At 47.0% G+C, this 17,267-nt stretch overlaps 2 protein-coding genes across 3 annotated transcripts; one reads left to right on the forward strand and one right to left on the reverse strand.

Moving 5' to 3' along the window:
• Positions 1-24: 24 nt before the first annotated feature.
• CCNA2 (cyclin A2) lies at positions 25-8,055 on the forward strand. Its single transcript, XM_054064974.1, has 8 exons — positions 25-1,063; positions 1,151-1,763; positions 3,335-3,465; positions 3,808-4,031; positions 4,873-5,077; positions 5,846-5,959; positions 6,475-6,608; positions 7,519-8,055. Exons 1-8 carry the CDS (start codon positions 263-265, stop codon positions 7,568-7,570), a joined length of 2,274 nt encoding a protein of 757 aa, XP_053920949.1. The 5' UTR covers positions 25-262; the 3' UTR covers positions 7,571-8,055.
• A 2,927-nt stretch (positions 8,056-10,982) lies between these two features.
• On the reverse strand, positions 10,983-16,959 carry EXOSC9 (exosome component 9). Of its 2 annotated transcripts, XM_009568259.2 has the most exons (12): positions 16,834-16,959; positions 16,302-16,396; positions 15,883-16,002; positions 15,668-15,770; positions 15,112-15,249; positions 14,586-14,668; positions 14,134-14,266; positions 13,582-13,670; positions 13,236-13,382; positions 12,725-12,915; positions 11,704-11,782; positions 10,983-11,204 (listed from the first exon to the last, which is right to left on the reverse strand). In XM_009568259.2, exons 1-12 carry the CDS (start codon positions 16,936-16,938, stop codon positions 11,123-11,125), a joined length of 1,365 nt encoding a protein of 454 aa, XP_009566554.2. In that variant the 5' UTR covers positions 16,939-16,959; the 3' UTR covers positions 10,983-11,122. The 2 variants fall into 2 exon arrangements, with proteins under 2 accessions (XP_009566554.2, XP_053920951.1); XM_054064976.1 differs by lacking the exon at positions 16,302-16,396 and having other exon boundaries at positions 16,834-16,855.
• Between the last annotated feature and the right edge of the window lie 308 nt (positions 16,960-17,267).

The raw sequence follows: 17,267 nt of genomic DNA on the forward strand, positions 1-17,267 counted from the left end.
TTATGAAGTCTCCTTGGAGCCTTTTCTTCTCCAGGCTGAACAAGCCCAACTCTCTCAGCCTGTCCTTGTGTGGGACGTGCTCCAGCCCCTCACATCATCTTTATGGCCTCCTCTGGGCTTTACCCAACAGATCCATGTCCTTCCTGTGCTGAGGACTCCAGAAGCGAACACAGGGCTCCAGGTGAGATCTCACAAGGGCAGAGTAGAGGGGCAGCATCACCTCCCTCACCCTGCTTGTCACCCTCCTGATGCAGCCCAGGACATGGTTGGCTTTCTGGACGGCAAGTGCACATTGCCGGCTCATGTCGAGCTTCTCATCCACCAGGACCCTCAAGTCCTCCTCAGGGCTGCTCTCAATCCATTCTCTGCCCAGCCTGTAATTGTGCTGGAGATTGCCCTGACCCAGGAGCAGGACCTTGAACTTTGCCTCATTGAACCTCCTGACGTTCACGCGGACTCATGTCTCCACGCTGCCCGGGTCCCTCTGGGAGCCACCCAGACGCCATTCAGCGTCTCTCACCTTACGCCTCCCTCCCTTTTGTTTAGAACTAGAGGAGAGGAGCGGCAGCCCCGGCAACGAGCGCTGCGCGAAGGACTCGCGTCTCCCATTGGGAACCCGCACCCCCGCCTCCTCCGTCGCCGCAGGCCACGCCCCCTCCGATCAGGCCCCGCCCACCGAGACACCCCGCGCTCCAGGCCACGCCCCCTGCCGCGTCCCTCCGCCTTTGGGTCCCCGCCGGCCCCCGTAGGCGGCCGCGCGCTGCCATTGGCCGGTTCAAGAGTCGCGGGCTGCTTGAACGGCGCGAGCGGCGCGGCGCGAGACTCGGCGGCGGCCGCGCCCTTCCCTCCTCCTCCTCTTCTTCCTCCTCTTCACCCCCGTCCTCCTTCTTCTTCTCCTCCTCCTTCTTCTTCCCCTCCTTCTTCTTCCCCGTCTTCCCCCGCCATGCTGGCGGAGCAGGAGAACCAGGAGAACATCCCCCCCGGCGGCAAAGCGGCGCTGCCCGCGGCCGGGCCCCGCATGGCACTGGGGGTGCTGCGGCAGCGGCCCGGGGCCCCGCTGCAGGTGAGGGGGGCGGCGGGAACGGGGCGGGGGGGGGCAGGGGGTGCTGTCAGCGCCGGGGCCGCGGCTGACGGGCTGCTCTCCCCGCAGGCGGCGCGGGGCGGCGGGCAGCACCCCGCCACCCTCCGCGGGGACCAGCAGGACGGCGGGAAGCGGCCCTTAAGTATCCATGTGGACCAGCTTGACGGTAGGAAGCAGCCCTTTGCCATCCATGTGGACCAGCCTGACGGTAAGAAGCAGCCCTTTGCCATCCATGTGGACCATCCTGACGGTAGGAAGCAGCCCTTTGCCATCCATGTGGACCAGCCTGACGGTAAGAAGCAGCCCTTTGCCATTCGTGTGGACCAGCCTGACAGTAAGAAACAGCCCTTCAGCGTTCATGTAGACCAGCCTGACGGTGGGAAGCAGCCCTTCAGCATCCATGTGGACGAGCCAGACGGCGGGAAGCAGCCCTGCACCGTCCATGTGGATGAGCCGAAGCAGCAGCAGCCCTTCAGCATCCATGTGGACGAGCCAGACGGCGGGAAGCAGCCCTTCAGCATCCATGTGGATGAGCCTGAGCAGCAGCAGCGGCGGCAGAGGCCGCGGCGGGACAGCCCGGTGGCACAGAAGGATGAGGAGCTGGGGCTCCGAGCTGCCGTCTGCGCCCTCGGGGAGCGGCGGCCCCTGGCCACCCTGAGCACCACCGTGGAGATGAGCTTCGGTAGGTGATAAATCCACCCCCACGCCCTCCTGGTGCCCCGAGCGTTCCCCCGTCCTGGCGCTGAGCTGGTGGCCTGCCCGCCGGGAGAGTAGCACTGCCCTGCGTGCTCCCTGTGCCCCGTCCCAGAGCTGCCTTGAAGCAGCAGGGAGCAGGAGTGCTACCTAAGAAATGACTTCTAGAGCAAACTAGAGGAGGACAATAGGTCCTGGGATGGAGATGGCTCAGAAGGTGCCTTTTCCGTTGCTGAAACCAACTGGGTTTTCCTTTGAGCCTGCCATTAGGGTACAACAGCTATCAGTCCAGCTGAGTTACCCATTATGTGAGCTCCTATGCTCCTATCCCTGCCCTTTGGAGGGCACTTTTAATCTTGACATTGCTATCTTACGTGGGAAACCAGGTTACAGACAAAAGCAGCCCTTAGAACTGCCACTGTAGGGTTAGAAGGGGGCTCTACTAAGCTCAGAAAGTCAATGGTATCTTAGACTGCATCAGAAGCATGACCAACAGGTTGAGGGAGGTGATTCTACTCCTCTATCCTACTCTTGAGACCTCACCTGGAGCCCTGTGTGCAATTCTGGAGTCCTTAGCACAGAGAGAATAAGAATCTGTTAGAGCAAGTCTAGAGGAGGCCACAAAGATGATCTGAGGGCTGAAGCACCCCCCATACGAGGGCCAGCTGAGGGAGCTGGGATGTTCAGGCTGGAGAAGAGAAGGCTCTGGAGAGACTTTAGAGCAACCTTCTAGTAGTGCAAAGGGGCTACAGGAAAGCTAGGGGGGGGCTCTTTATCAGGGAGTGCAGGGAGAGGATGAAGGGGAATGGTTTTAAGTTGAAAAAGGGGAAATTTGGATTAGATATTAAGAAGAAATTTTTTCCTGTGAGGGTGGGCACAGGTTGCCCAGAGAAGCTGTGGCTGCCCCATCCCTGGAGGTATTCAAGGCCAGGTTGGATGAGGTTTTAAGGAACTTAATCCAGCGAGAGGTGTCCTTGCCCATGGCAAGGGGGGTTGGAACTGGATGGGCTTTAAGTTACCTTCTAACCCATTCCATGATCCTGAGGCTTGATAGACTTTTCTCTCAAGTCACACCCTGTAGTGGTGCAGGTGTTTTGTTGAGCTCTTCCTAGTATGTAAGAAATGGGAGCTGTGAGACCCATCTGCTGTAACACGTGTGAATACCTGAGGACTAGTTTCCTCATGGTCCACTTCTGCAGTCCACACAAAGCTCTGGTAGCCCAGTCCTGTTCTAAGCCACAAGAGCCAGTCTTAACAGGATTCACTTCTGTGTAACAAAGTAACACTAGAAGCACTGAGCCCTACATAACTGCAGAGGGGTTTTCAATCCCTTTAGTCTGAGGGGGAAGAAGAGAAAGAGGATCAGGAAGCTTTCCTGTTGCAGTAACACCTTGGCTTCCCTAGAGCCTCCTCAGCTCCCAGTCTGAGCCGTAGTCTGCCCTCCCTGCCCACCTAGGAAGCAAGAGGCCCAGCAGTGCAGGAGAGCCACTGTCACCATGCTAAGGAACAGGGCAGCTCCCTGAGCAGTCTGTTTTAATGCGGCTATTGTCTTCTGCTTAGATTCTCCAAGTATTATGGATATTTCAATAACCCCTGAAGAAGAAGAAGAAGAGGAGGAGGAGAAAAAACCAAACGTTAACAATGTGCCCGACTACATCAATGATATCCATACATACCTTAGGGAAATGGAGGTGAGTGGCTGCCTCTTCTCTTATTTATATACAGCTTATTGGGGAGAAATTCAGGGTCAAGAAACACATCTGAACATTAGTTACTACTGGGGTGAGTTGATGAAAGCTTTCTACGAATAGAGGAACAAGATGCTGTGACCACTGCTGTGAAAACCAGTCTGGCTTCTTGTGATAAAGCTGACTGTGCCATGTACTGAAAGCAAGATCATGGAGATATAAATTCTTTATCCTAGACTTCCCATTGCTTGTTTTGATTTAAATTGTGGTAAATGGGTTTTAAATAGCTGCATCCCTACTGACACTTAGTCCAAACTCAATCTTATCTGTTGTCTAAATCTACAGGTGAAATGCAAGCCTAAAGCAGGTTACATGAAGAAGCAACCAGATATCACAAACAACATGCGAGCTATTCTTGTGGACTGGCTGGTGGAAGTTGGAGAAGAATACAAATTACAGAATGAAACCCTGCACTTAGCTGTAAATTACATCGATAGGTTTCTTTCTTCAATGTCTGTTTTGAGAGGAAAACTTCAGCTTGTGGGTACTGCAGCTATGCTGCTTGCTTCGTAAGTGAAACCGCTGAATTGAAAATTCTACCTATTTGTCTCGTACAGATGGAAATCTTGTGGCTGGCCTGTTTCTGTTCCCTATAGCCAGACTGGCTTGGGAAGGCTTTGCACTAGAAGAAAAATTGGTAGTTATCCACCCAAAAGCTTGGCAGTTTGTATGAAACTCTGCAAGCAAGGTTCTAGGCTGCCTTTGTAGATGGACCTAATGTGAAGATTCATTGTCTGCAGGAAAGCGAGGAGGGCCCTATCGAGGACTGCAGGGATAGGATGAGAGGGAACTGTTTTAAGCCAGAAGAGGGGAGATTTGGATTAGGTATTGGGAAGAAATTTTTTCCTGTGAGGGTGGTGAGGCACTGGCACGGGTTGAACAGCGAAGTTGTGGATGCTCCATATGAGCAACTTGACCCAGTGGGAGGTGTCCAGGGGGCTAGGAACTGGATGATCTTTAAGGTCCTTTCCAACCCAAATCATTCTATCATTCTTGAATTCTATGACTGTTTCAGGAGCAGAAGGCTTCTAAACAGTGTTTGAGAGAGTATGCACAAGGCATGTGATAAGGAAGTTTTACTTGCACCGATTGTTACTTTAGTGGGTTCTTCTGGAATTTCAGTAATTGAGTCCCAAATTGCCTAGTGCTAAAATATCAGGCTGTTGTAGGTCTGTAATTTCAAATTCTGCTGATTCAAGAGCTACTGAACTAAGTGCAATAAACTTGTTCATTAGCAGTGCCCAGCTACTTCCCAAGTCAGAATTCAACTTGGCTGGCTTTCATTAAATGTTGCCGGTTGCCCGGTTCTGCAATACTCAATTATTTCCTTACAACTGTTTCCCCTGGCAGGAAGTTTGAAGAAATCTACCCTCCTGAAGTAGCGGAGTTTGTCTATATCACAGATGACACCTATACCAAGAAGCAAGTTCTAAGAATGGAGCACTTAATTTTGAAGGTTTTGTCGTTTGACTTGGCAGCTCCAACAATCAACCAGTTCCTCACTCAGTATTTCCTACACGAGCAGACAAACACTAAAGTGGAGAGCCTGTCAATGGTAAGGAAGAATTACCAGCTCAGCCCTTGTGACTAGAGAGCTGTTACTATTAGTGCACTGCACAAGCTGTGTTTCTGAGTCTCAGCAGGAAAGAAAGAAATGCTCAAGGATTCTTCAGTCCAGGCTTCCCTGCCTCCTCCTATTTTTAAATGTGGAGCCTCTGTAGGAGAGGTCTCCAGAAGTGGTGCCACATCAGTGGGAATGCACCCTCCTCTTGCCTCTTACTCTTCGAGCTACTCCATTCCTATTGCAGAGATTAAGGAACTCTAATTTGGAGGTGATTTCACTGCTCCGTGTTTCCCTGTTCCTTATCTAAAACTGCCATGTGTATCCACCCACTTTGAATAAGAAGTTTTATTTTGTGTTTCCCCTCAACAAGCGGTGAGCTATAAATCCAGAGGCTGGCTTCTAAAGCAGAGCATGGATAACGCTTCAGCTGAAGTTACATTAAATCCCAATGCTCTTCAATTTAGGGAGCTCCGACATTGAAGCTTTTGTCTCATTTGCAAAGGTCAGACCCAACTACACTTTTCTCTCTAGATCTTCTATGCCTTTAAATATAAAATGTGCTGTCAGAAAAGCATATGTTGGGAACACTGTTAGACAGCAGCTAATGGTAGATCCTAAAAGAGAAAGTGGAAACTAGTAAAAGCTGTTCTTCCAGCTGGCAGAACTGAAAGCTTAAATTTGGGTTCTAGTGCAACTGTTAAATGCTCTTCTGCTTCCATTTGGAATCAGATGATTCCCTTTCTCTTTTTTCCCTTGCAGTACCTTGGGGAGCTGAGTTTAATTGATGCCGATCCATACCTGAAATACTTGCCATCAGTTATTGCTGCTGCAGCGTTTCATCTAGCGGGCTACACGATCACTGGACAAACTTGGGTACGTAGCACTGAAATGTAAGCCCTCGCGTGCCTTCAGGTGTGTTCAGTATATTCCTACGCAGTTCTGAATGCTGGGGCTTGGGCTGCAGGAATTACAGCCACTCTGCACTCCTCGGCTGTTAATCAGGGATTGCTCCCTATAAGTATTTGAAAAATGGAGACATTCCCTCCTCTCCTTTTCCTTGGAAGGCAGAGGCATCTACTGATGCACTCAGTTCTGCTGATCCTCCTCAAAGTCATATGCAGCTTCCCTGTGATAAGGAAGAGGGTGGTAGGAACGCCCACGCACTGGAGGCAACGAATGCTTGTTTAGAATACGATAGCTTTCAGAATTACTGTAAATATACAGGAACTGCTAAAACCTCAGCAGTGTTAAACCACTTTGTGCTTGAGGAAACAAGACTGCGAGCTACTACATCAGCCATGTTTCAACAGGAAACTTTTAAAAACTCCACCAGTGGTAGTCAGTGAAAGCGAACAGAAACATTCATATGTCCCTTTTCCTTTCCTTAGCCTGAATCCCTGTGCAAAGTAACAGGCTACACCTTTGAAGACATCAAGCCTTGCCTCATGGACCTACACCAGACCTACCTCAAAGCAGCGCAGCACACACAACAGTCCATAAGGGAAAAGTACAAGAGCACAAAGTGAGTACCCGTGGAGAATCACGATAAGCTGGTGTGTTACGCCAGAGTTGTCCCAGCGCATAACTGCTTAATGGTGTGGGGGGTATTGTAAGTCCCCAGACTCGTCTCTAAGTGAGCTGGCAATAAGATTCCCCAGCTTTATGCACAATGCTTCATTGAGCAACACTTGGGGTTCACCCCCAGGCCTGCTACTGCTGAACGAGCTGTCAGGGAGAGACAGGAGGGGTTTTCTTGATGTTTCTCCAGTTAGTAGGCAGGAGATGGTACCTGATGCTCCTAAAAATCTGTGTTGGCATGGCAGCTGGCAAGCCACAAAATGTTTCCTGCTGGCTGTGCCTTGAAGTGTGCTTTGCGGCAATAAGTCTGCTGTTTGTTAGAGCAGTGAGCACCTGAGCAGGTTTGGGCTCCTCGCTACAGGAAGGACATTGAGCTGCTGGAGTGTATACAGAGGAGGGCAACCAAGCTGGTGAAGCAGCTGGAGCACAAGTGTTATGAGGAGCAGCTGAGGGAACTGGGATTAGTGTTTAGTCTAGAAAAGAGGCTGACAGGAGCCCTTATTGCTCCCTACAACTACCTGAAAAGGGGCTGTAATGAGGCGGGTGCTGGTATCCTCCCCAGTAACAGGCGATAGGACGAGAGGAAATGGCCACAAGTTGCACGAAGGGAGGCTTAGATTGGATATTGGGGGAAAATTCTTTACTTAGAGTGGTGAAGCATTGGCACAGGCTGCCAGGGAAGTGGTGGAGTCACCATCCCTGGAGATGCTAAAAATCCATGTAGACTTGGCACTTTAGGACATGGTTCAGTAGGCACGGTGGTGTTGGGCTGACAGTTGGTATGAATGATCTTGGAGGTCTTTTCCAACCTTAAAGATTCTATGACATCCTGCATATTTTTCTCCTCTCTCTAGGTACCATGGAGTATCGCTTATTGACCCGCCAGAAACACTAAACTTATCGTAATAATGCAGAGACTGACCTTTTTAAGAGATGTATATTACAAGAAAATGATGTACAGTTTTAAACATGGTTCAAAATTCCAGATGTGATCACTCAGAACAGTAGCACAGGTTTTGAGGAGCTCAATTATGATGTTAGTTTTATGTGGTTTTAATGCAAATCTTTTGTACATGCAATCTTGTTGAAATAGTTAGCTGGGGTTTTACACAAATGTTCTCTTTGAGCACGGAATTAACCATGCAAACAAAGTGAAGTCTTGAGACTGCTTAATTAATTATAGAGTGGACATTAACATTAACATTAGCAGTGCATTATTGTGGTAGGGCAAGGAAAGAAGGACTTGGGACTCCACAGCAGTATTTGTAGCATTTTTGTCCTGTCTAGTTTAAAAGGAAACTTAGCATAGAGCCAAAATGTGGCTTAAGGGCTGTAATACTGGAAGAAACTATATAGCTGTTGAGGGGAACACCTTGCTGGAATTGACTCTTGCGAGGCTCTCTAGGATTCACCGGTCACTGAAAACCTTGGTTGCTGTGGTCTCTGCCGGGTTAGAGGCTGAATGCTCTGCTGCAGGTTCTGCGCAACTAGTACATAGACCAGTTCATGCTTCTCTCTTCCCGTATGTGAAAATGCTCTCGCTGCAGGTATTTTCTAGTCCAATTTAAAACCCTGGAGTTCCCACTGATGTGTTGCTGTCCCAAAAACTCATCAAGATGTACTAAAACTGAAGTCCTCAGTCTGCTCACCCTAGTACCCTTGTAGGGGTGGTTGAAGGATAAAACTGCGCTGTGCCCTTGAGAGGGGATCATCTCTTCTGGCATGCATGGGCAGAATGGTGTGAATTCTGTACACCCCTTTTGCCTGGGAAAGATTCCTCTATGGCATGCAGCAAAGATGTAGACCAACTGGTCTTATTTTTCCTTCATTCTAGAACTGTTGTATGCATGAACTAACACATAACTGGCATTAGATCAAACGGACGTTTACCTTCAGCCTGTGCAAATGGAGCATTGCTGCCCTGTACCTGCTGTTCTTTGCATGTAAAGCAGTGAGTGCATGGAAGTGGGGTTAATTAAGCCATTTCCAGGTTGGCTAATAAACAATTTTTACATCTGATATTAGTGGTCTTGCCAATGCCTTAAAACAACCAAGGGGTAGCACTGCCATCTTCAACTGGCATTCATTTCTAAAGCTAAAAAGGCAAAGGCTGCCCTGTGACAGCTGTGCCACTTCAACCTCCAGCTGATTCAACCCTGCCTGCTTGGTTATCTGGACACCCAGCAGGCAGTAGCATAAACCCTTCACGGGTGTCTAACAGTTCTTACAGTGCGGGCTATTTAAAATAAATCTTAAATCATCAGCTCTTTGCTGAGCTGACAAGCACAGTTTAGGGTGACACTACTCCTATCTTGACTCAGTAACTGAAAACCAGCTGTTCTGCCCCCACCCCTGCTCCGCGGTCTGAGCCCTCCATGAACTCACTCAGTTGCCAAACTGATCAGGACAGAACGATGCAGTGGAGGCTGCCTCTTTTGGAAGTCGCAGGCCTCTGATCTTTTTTAGGATGCACTTTTATACATGTTCTAATGTTTAATGAAGAAATATATTTTGTTGTCTAGTGTGTTCTCCAATAGCCTTTATTTAGCTTGATTTCAATAGGTTGCCACTCAAACAGCTACAAGGAGTGGGGAAAAACCTGTGCGGTCTATCATGTCTGGTGCTTGGTATCAGGCACACCTCAACCTTTCAGGAGAGGGAGTTCGCACAGACAGGGATGTCTGCCGTGTCATTGTTTGACCTTGGAATGGCAACTCAAAATGCTGACTGGCAATTAGTCTTTGAAGATAACAGAGCACAGAGCTCTTACTGAGACACTGGGTGCTGCCTTCCCCTTTGTTGTGGCATTCACTAGAAACTTCCCAAGGCCACTGAGAAATTTGAATCTTGCAAGAGGACTAATTTAAAGGAAGTTTGTGAATTCTTTTCCCCAGAAAAAAAGCAAGTAGCTGTACTTAAGTGAAAGGACTACAGTGGCTTTTAATATTAATTTACTGCTTTTAATGGAATATCTCCTTGCTCCACTTTCAAGGAAGTTAATTCTGCTACTGTTCCCATAGCGCAGAGAAACTCCTCCCCAAGTTTAACTTTCAAGTTTAACATACGAATGTGAATTCCTCTAAAGCTTAAACAAATAGCTTCCATCATGGGCTAAGCGTGATTATGTTCCTCCTTTGTTGTTGGCAGCTCTTGCTGCTGCTGCTGCAACAAGTTCTTTTCCCATCTCATTTTCCAGCTTCTCATTTTCCAATGAGAAAGCAGGCTAGGAGTTCTGAACAAAATATCCCAGGTTGTACTGTATGGCTGTTCCGCCTACTTAATTGAACTTCTATTCCTTTCAAAATAAAGACTAAGGAATGCAGGGTATGAGATGTTATGTGTGAAAAAGAGAGAAACAGCAGTGCCAAAACCACTGTTCTTGAAGTTTAAGGTGTCATGGTACTGTGGGAGTAAGAAACCAACTCTTCACTCTTTCTTGTACTCCTGAAAGTGACTTTGGGTTAGAAGAACTGACACTAAGAAAACACGCTGGTTTAGGTCCCAGAGGAGTGGAGCTTTCTGAGTTTGTCCCACTCTGAAAGAGCACAACTTGCTTAAAGCTCTGCTTGGCTGGGAACAGTTTTTGTTTTACATCAAATTCTAAACCTGATTTAGGAAATGTAATATCTGCAAGAGTAACTTCTGTTCATGTTCCGTGAACTACTAAGGTCACCTGTAAAATAGTCCTCCTTTGCTCTTGTAAATATGTGCGTGTTTCCTGTTTGACTTGGTTTTTGTACAAAGGGGCTAGGTCAGATACTTCGGACACGTCCTTCTATCTTTGTTTTGCCTGATTCTAAACTTGGAGCATACTTCTTTGGACACATTTCAAGAAGCATTCCTGTTTGCTGCATGTAATATTTAATTAAACTTTTTAAGAAACTCCATTGCTGAAGTGTGAGCTGCTTCTCTACAGAAGTTCTGCTGAAGTTCTGTGCTCTTTTGCCAAAGACATGCATAGCTGTTCATTTTTAAAGATGTGGAACAATACAGGCAAGGAGGTCTTGGTCAGCCCACCACTTCCCCTGGGTAGAACATTCTAAGGTATGAAACACTTCCAAGGTGTGGTATAGCTACCTGCATGAAGAACAGCTTTTCTAGGGATTAAACTTGTGCTATAATTCCTTTTACTACCTGAACTCTGACTCTACACAGCTCACTTCAGTAATGGTGGGGGCTGTTCTGCTAAAAAAACATCTGAATTTTGTCTCTGCTATTCCAGGTGTAGAACGTGAGTTAGTTCCAGTTTGCTGCTCCAGGTGGATGCTAAGTGGGGCACTTCAGTGACGTGCTTTTTTTTTTTTTTTATTTAAAGCTGTGTACAATAGTTTTATAAAATATACACAGAAGCAGGACTAGAGATGGGGTGGGAGGAAATAAAATTACCTACAAAAATAAGTTCAGTAATGACAGACAAAATTACGTACTGTACAGCACTTCTCCAGGAGGGACGATAGCTTAGTAAGCAGCTCTCTTCTTTTTTCTCCTTTTGTTAAATGCTTTCTTACTTGCATTTTCTTGTTTTGTGTTGGTCTGTGTTCTGTGGGCAAAAAATATTTGTATCAATGAACAGTACGGGGTAGTTTTATTTCAGAACACTGGCTGACCCTCTGTAAGCAGGCAACCATCCACCATGCCTAGTACAAAGCTCTAGTCACTAGAATGTGTACAACACATACACCAGCGAGGGTGTCCATGGCCAGGGCAGGGATCCAGCAACAGGTCTCACTTCTTGGGGATACAACTTAAGTTTAGCTGAAGTTGTGTAGACTCCAGCGAGCTGCTGATTCAAATCCACTTCTATGCTCTTTAGTCCCTTTGGAATACCTGAGACTGGCAAGATAGACAGCTTCGGAGAGCTGCAGGTCAGCCAGGATCCTCAGCCACCCGGGTTAGGAGCAAACTAGCCTACATACAAAGATAGCAGAGTTTTTATCCCCCTTGATCAACTGAGACCTTTCCTGCCCTGGCTGAAATCCTGTGCTTCCTGAAAATACCTTACAAACTCCTCTGCCCTCTTGATTTCATGCTATGGTTACCTTGTTTTCTTTGCTATCTCCTGTGGTTCCAGAATGACAACTTCTTCCTCTTCACTGTCAGACAGTACAATGGGTTCATCTAAAACACCAACCAAACAAAACACAAACCCACAAACTCGTGATCAGTTCTGTGCAAACAGCTTCTGTAATCAATAACCACAGCATTTTTACGGAAACACAGAACTGGAGAATCGCTTAGGTTGGACTAAGTGTGCCCAGCAGTGTGCCCAGGTGGCCAAGAAGGCCAACGGCATCTTGGCTTGTATCAGAAATGGGGTCACCAGCAGGTCCAGGGAGGTTATTCTCCCTCTGTACTCAGCACTGGTGAGACCGCACCTTGAATACTGTGTTCAGTTCTGGACCCCTCACCACAAGAAGGATGTTGAGGCTCTGGAGCGTGTCCAGAGAAGAGCAACAAAGCTTGTGAGGGGGCTGGAGAACAAGTCTTACGAGTTGCGGCTGAGAGAGCTGGGGTTGTTTAGCCTGGAGAAGAGGAGGCTGAGGGGAGACCTTATTACTCTCTACAACTACCTGAAAGGAGGTTGTGGAGAGGAGGGAGCTGGGCTCTTCTCCCAAGTGACAGAGGACAGGACAAGAGGGAATGGCCTGAAGCTCCGTCAGGGGAGGTTCAGGTTGGATATCAGAAAAAAAATTCTTCACAGTAAGAGTCATTGGGTACTGGAACAGCTGCCCAGGGAGGTGGTCAAGTTGCCTTCCCTGGAGGTGTTTAAGGAACGGGTGGATGAAGTGCTTAGGGACATGGTTTAGGGAGTGTTAGGAATGGTTGGACTCGATGATCCAGTGGGTCCTTTCCAACCTTGTGATTCTGTGATTCTATGCTACAGAAATCAAGTCTTCTTTTGAAGACAACAGCTCTCACCAGGTTAAGTGAAAGCAGCAAATGGGGGTAACTTAGTTGGAAAGTGACTACAATGGTTCTCCTTTCTTGCCAAGGACTTCCTCCAAATTTAATAAAGAGCTATAATCAGCCTATCTGGTATCAAGATAAAGAAATACTTACCCTGCTTAGTTTCTTTCATCGGACTTGGATCTTCTGTTTCCATTTGCTGACATTCCAAAGCAGTAGCCTCAATTTCACCTTCTTCTTCCACTGCTTCTTCACCCTCAGATTCTTCAAGGTCTCCCCAGGAATTCTCTATTCCTTCTCCAATCTGGGCTGTCCCGGGAGTGTGCAATATTGGTTTGGCAAAACTGCAGTAGTTAAGGAAGATCTTGGCGTTTGCTGGTAAACTCTTTGTACTCAGAATGCACACTGGTTGTTTTTTAAGCTGCATCTTTTTTTTTTCCCAGGGGAGAACATCCCTAAAGGGAAGTTCAGAGAGTACTTTTCCAGTTACTGTAACAACCAAACACTTCAGACTCGAGTTTTACACTTTATGCTAGGGGTTACGTTACTTAAAAGCAGTTAAAACCAAACCCAATGTGGAACTGGATGTGTTTAGCCCCTAGTTGTGCTAATACAGGGATGGGTAGCCTGACTTTCCCCTGAGTAGCTCTATGTAAAAAGATACACTTCCAAGGGAGGGTCAGCTTTAGTGATGATTTCTTCTGCTTGTTCTTCCACATCATTAGTGTCAACAGCAGCACTTTCCATTTTGAAGGTGGTGATCTTTTCATTTGGAATAGATTCTGCAAAGCCAAACTTCCCGCCTTCTTTCCTAGTCATTCAGCGACAGACATGATTTCAGGATGTTTCACACTTAAAAATGCTTTCTCTTTTTCAGTTCAAATATAAAAATACTTGGTATTTAAAATAAATACAAGTGAACACAATTTGCTATTCAAGCTACAGGTTGCCATTACGTTTTAGTGTGTTTCTTAACACTACTCTTTTCCCCTCCTGCCCAACACACTCACCTTGCCTTCTGGTCATTCTCCAAGGCTTTTTGAATTAGTTCTGTAATTTCTGCAACCTTAACAGCCGTTATTTTACTGCATCTCAGAACCTGTTTGTTACACATACAACAACAGTTTAAGATCACAAACCCACAAAGTTCTTAACTAGAAGCATAGCACATCAAAGAAGTCACAAACACTTAAAATAAATATGGCTTCTTAGTGTCAAGGGACTGGGTACACCACCAGTTAGTTGTTTTAAAAGCTTAATTAATATACAACAGCCTCTAGCTATTCTTCAGGCTAAATTAATATACAGACTCCCTCAGCCAAATCACGGGAAAAAAGGACTCGTATCTGACCAAACATCACGCCTTTTCTACATTTCTTCTTCAGCATGATACACTGTCCTATGCTCTTCCAGTAGGACTAAAACCACATAAACTTTTCCAATTACGTCAGACAGGGAATTAATTTCTTAGCATCCAAATATCAAGGATATTTCAGTATAAAGATTACAGCGCAGGAACTAGTTTACATACGAGAGAAAAACTGGCCAAGGTAAAGACTTACCTGATCCTTTACCAGCATAATCCCTCCGCTGGACTGGATGGTACAAATTTCACGATGTTTATTCATGGCTATTACAAGGACACCATCCATTACGCACTCCTCGCGTTCACTTGGATCCACCAATAAATAGGTCCTAGAATGCAGTTTTCAAACACAAGGCAAGAGTAAAAGTTTGAGGTGAGTTACTACCCTTAAAACACCTAAAGAAAGGAAGGAACTGATTTATGCATTAGTAATTATGGGTGTGCTTTCCCCAGAAAGTTTTCCATGTCATCTGTGGAAAGCTACTGGTTAGTTACACTGCCCAGAACACACAAATATTTCCCCTTCAGAAAAAATGTTTTAAGAAATCAGCTTGCCAATATAAGTATTTTTAGGACTCTCCTATGTCTAAAATCAGTTCTGCAGAGTTGACAATAAGTTGTTTCTGCTGAAATCATTAACACTCTTACCCTTGGTGGAAGAAGGCAAAACTGACACAAATTGGCATGTGGTGGATACTCAAGGGGACGGGATCGCGTTCCTCAGGAGTGTACTTTGAAAAGAAGTTTAACAGTTGAAGACAAATTAAAATTACATACTGAACAAAGATATTTAAAGAAATTAAAACCAAACAAACAATATGGCTAATGAATGTTTACTTCTCTAAATACTAAAAAAATTCTTTTTACTCTTGTGCAACCTCACTGGTCGCTATCACATAGAACATACAACACATTCATCAGCCTGATGCTCAGTTTGGTTGAAATACTGTAAAACACTTCTCTTTTCCAATTACTATTCCCATAATCGAGGTAGACAAAATTCTGTATTCAGCAGGCTTCCTTACTATCCCTTCACATTTTCAACAGCAACATATCTACCCTAAAACTTCAGCATCTTACACTTTATCTGCTTATATTTAAATCTCCCTCTTAAGACTGAAAGAAACCGGGACCTGTGATGCCACAACATTTGCCATGATCTGGTGCAACTCACCACAGTTACTTCCTCTCCTTGCACAGACACATCTGGTCTGCGAAAATGACACAGTGCCACAATTCCTGCTATGCTGGCGGCATCAATAATGTTACCGTCGTGATTTAACAGGTGCAGGTCCAGGCGGATTTGCCAAACCTGCGAAGAAGAGTAACTGCTTAGGAATTTGTGACATGATTCTACGGAAGTTATTGTTTTTCAAAACAATTTCCTTATCTGAACCATAAAAAGTGCCAGGTCTCTGCTTAGAAAGATGGAAAAATCTCCATATATTCCAGGGTACCCAGTATGCTAGATTTAAGTTTGACAAAATATGTAACACTTAAGTACAATTTAAACTTAATTCTGCAAAGAAATATTTGAGCGTGCAGAGCCTCAACTATTTCAGAACGCCCACGTAGGTACATAAGCTAAGAATACCTGTGAAGTCATTTGTGTGGATCTTTACATTACAAATGGGGATTTCTAGTTTTCAAGACAAGGCAGAGACAACCTCAAAACCACACTCTATGTATCTTTTAGTTTTAAACCAGTCGAAACTAGCAGATTTTCATACCTTTTCACCAGCAACAACGCAGAGAGATTCAGTATCTATGCATTTGGAATTTCTCAGGCATCGTTCTATCAGTCTGTTCAGTTTCACCAGTAACTCAGATTGCCTATTAAAACAAAGTTAACCCAAATTGAATATGATTACGCTATGTACTTACATGCATCAGAACGATGCCTTTTATATCATCCTTGCTTAGTCTTTTTAAGAAAGCTACATACCTGCCAGGCTCAAAGCCAGGTGCAGCCATTGGTGAGAACTCAAGATTAAAGAATAGGATACCTTCTGTAGGCCGACTCGGCTTAGGGGGTACGAGTTCACAAGAGACTTGTGCAAGAACCCTGCAAAGGTAAATAAACCACTAAGTCAAGGAATGTAGCAGGAAAATAACTCCTACCACTGGAAACAAAATACATACTTCGAAAAAGAATGCAATTTTCGCACTCCTGACAGTTTATCATTCAGTGCCTGTCATGCATATTTAAGCTGTGGTCAACGATTGAGAAAATCAAATGTAGAAATGAGAATATTCTCTTATCTTTTAGGATTAAAGGGGGGAGGAAATGAAGGGCTCTCCTCAAGAGGGAAAGCGTGGCCTCCTGCAGCCCAGAGATAGCACCAGCTCAGCTCCTGCTCCCACCTGGTCTTTCCCAGCTCCACGATACAGCAGCCATAGTCAGCGTCAAAAGAGATGCGCACGTTCCGGTAATCATAGCACTGCCGCCCATCCAGGCGCTGCGGGCAGAGAGAAAGACAGACACACACAGATACACACACACACACAGAGAAGCACACACAGACACACAGGACACAGACAGACACGCAAAGACGCACCCAGACAGACACAGAGGGACAGGCGCACACAGACAGACACGTGCACACACAAGACAGACAGACAGACAAGTACACACACACATGCACAAAGACACACACAGACTCAGACACATGCGCACACACACATACGCACACAGAGACGCACACAGACAGGCAGACACAGACACACGCACAGACAGACAGACACGGAGATCAGCGCGCCAGACCCATGGCGGGGGGGGGGAGTGTGGCTCAGGCCTCTGAGGGCGGCAGGAGAGGAGAACCGCACTCCCCTCACCCGTCGTAGGGAGGGGCGAGGGCTAAAGCCAAGGACGGGGAAGGAGGAGGCGGCCCCGCACCTTCCTCTCCTCGATGGCGCGCAGCAGGAAGCGCCGCTCGCAGTTGGAGAGCGGCGTCGCCTTCATGGCTGCTGCAGGCGCGGCGCGCGGCGCCGGGTGCGTCATCACCGCGCGCCCGGCCTTCGGCGCCCGCCCGGCACTGGGGCGCGGCGCGCGCGGGGTGATGCGTCATCAACAGCGCGACGGCGGCCGCGAGCGCGCGCGCCTTCTGTCCGCGCTGGCGTCCGAGTTGGTTCCGGGCAGCGGTCGCTCCCGGGAGAGCCCGCATTCCTCCAGGAGAGCGCCCACGCCCCTGCTGGAGAGCCCGCATCACCCTTGGAAAGCTCACATCTCTCCAGGAGAGCCCATATCCCTCCTGGAGAGCCCGCGTGTTTCCAGGAGAGCCGGCATTCCCCTCTTTGAGAGCCTACATCACCTCTATGAAAGCCCACATC

This window comes from Cuculus canorus, chromosome 4 (assembly GCF_017976375.1).
Source record: "Cuculus canorus isolate bCucCan1 chromosome 4, bCucCan1.pri, whole genome shotgun sequence".
Lineage (NCBI taxonomy): Eukaryota > Metazoa > Chordata > Aves > Cuculiformes > Cuculidae > Cuculus > Cuculus canorus.

Excerpts from the sequence above, each read along its gene's own strand:
- EXOSC9 (XM_009568259.2), bottom strand. The coding sequence starts at position 16,938 with ATGACGCACCCGGCGCCGCGCGCCGCGCCTGCAGCAGCCATGAAGGCG. Across the intron at positions 16,003-16,301 it reads GTGGAGCTGGGAAAGACCAG|GGTTCTTGCACAAGTCTCTT; the intron begins GTGGGAGCAGGA and ends TTACCTTTGCAG. Across the intron at positions 14,669-15,111 it reads AAGGAGAGGAAGTAACTGTG|TACACTCCTGAGGAACGCGA; the intron begins GTGAGTTGCACC and ends TTCTTTTCAAAG.
- CCNA2 (XM_054064974.1), top strand. The coding sequence starts at position 263 with ATGGTTGGCTTTCTGGACGGCAAGTGCACATTGCCGGCTCATGTCGAG. Across the intron at positions 1,064-1,150 it reads GGCCCGGGGCCCCGCTGCAG|GCGGCGCGGGGCGGCGGGCA; the intron begins GTGAGGGGGGCG and ends CTCTCCCCGCAG. Across the intron at positions 4,032-4,872 it reads GCAGCTATGCTGCTTGCTTC|GAAGTTTGAAGAAATCTACC; the intron begins GTAAGTGAAACC and ends TTCCCCTGGCAG.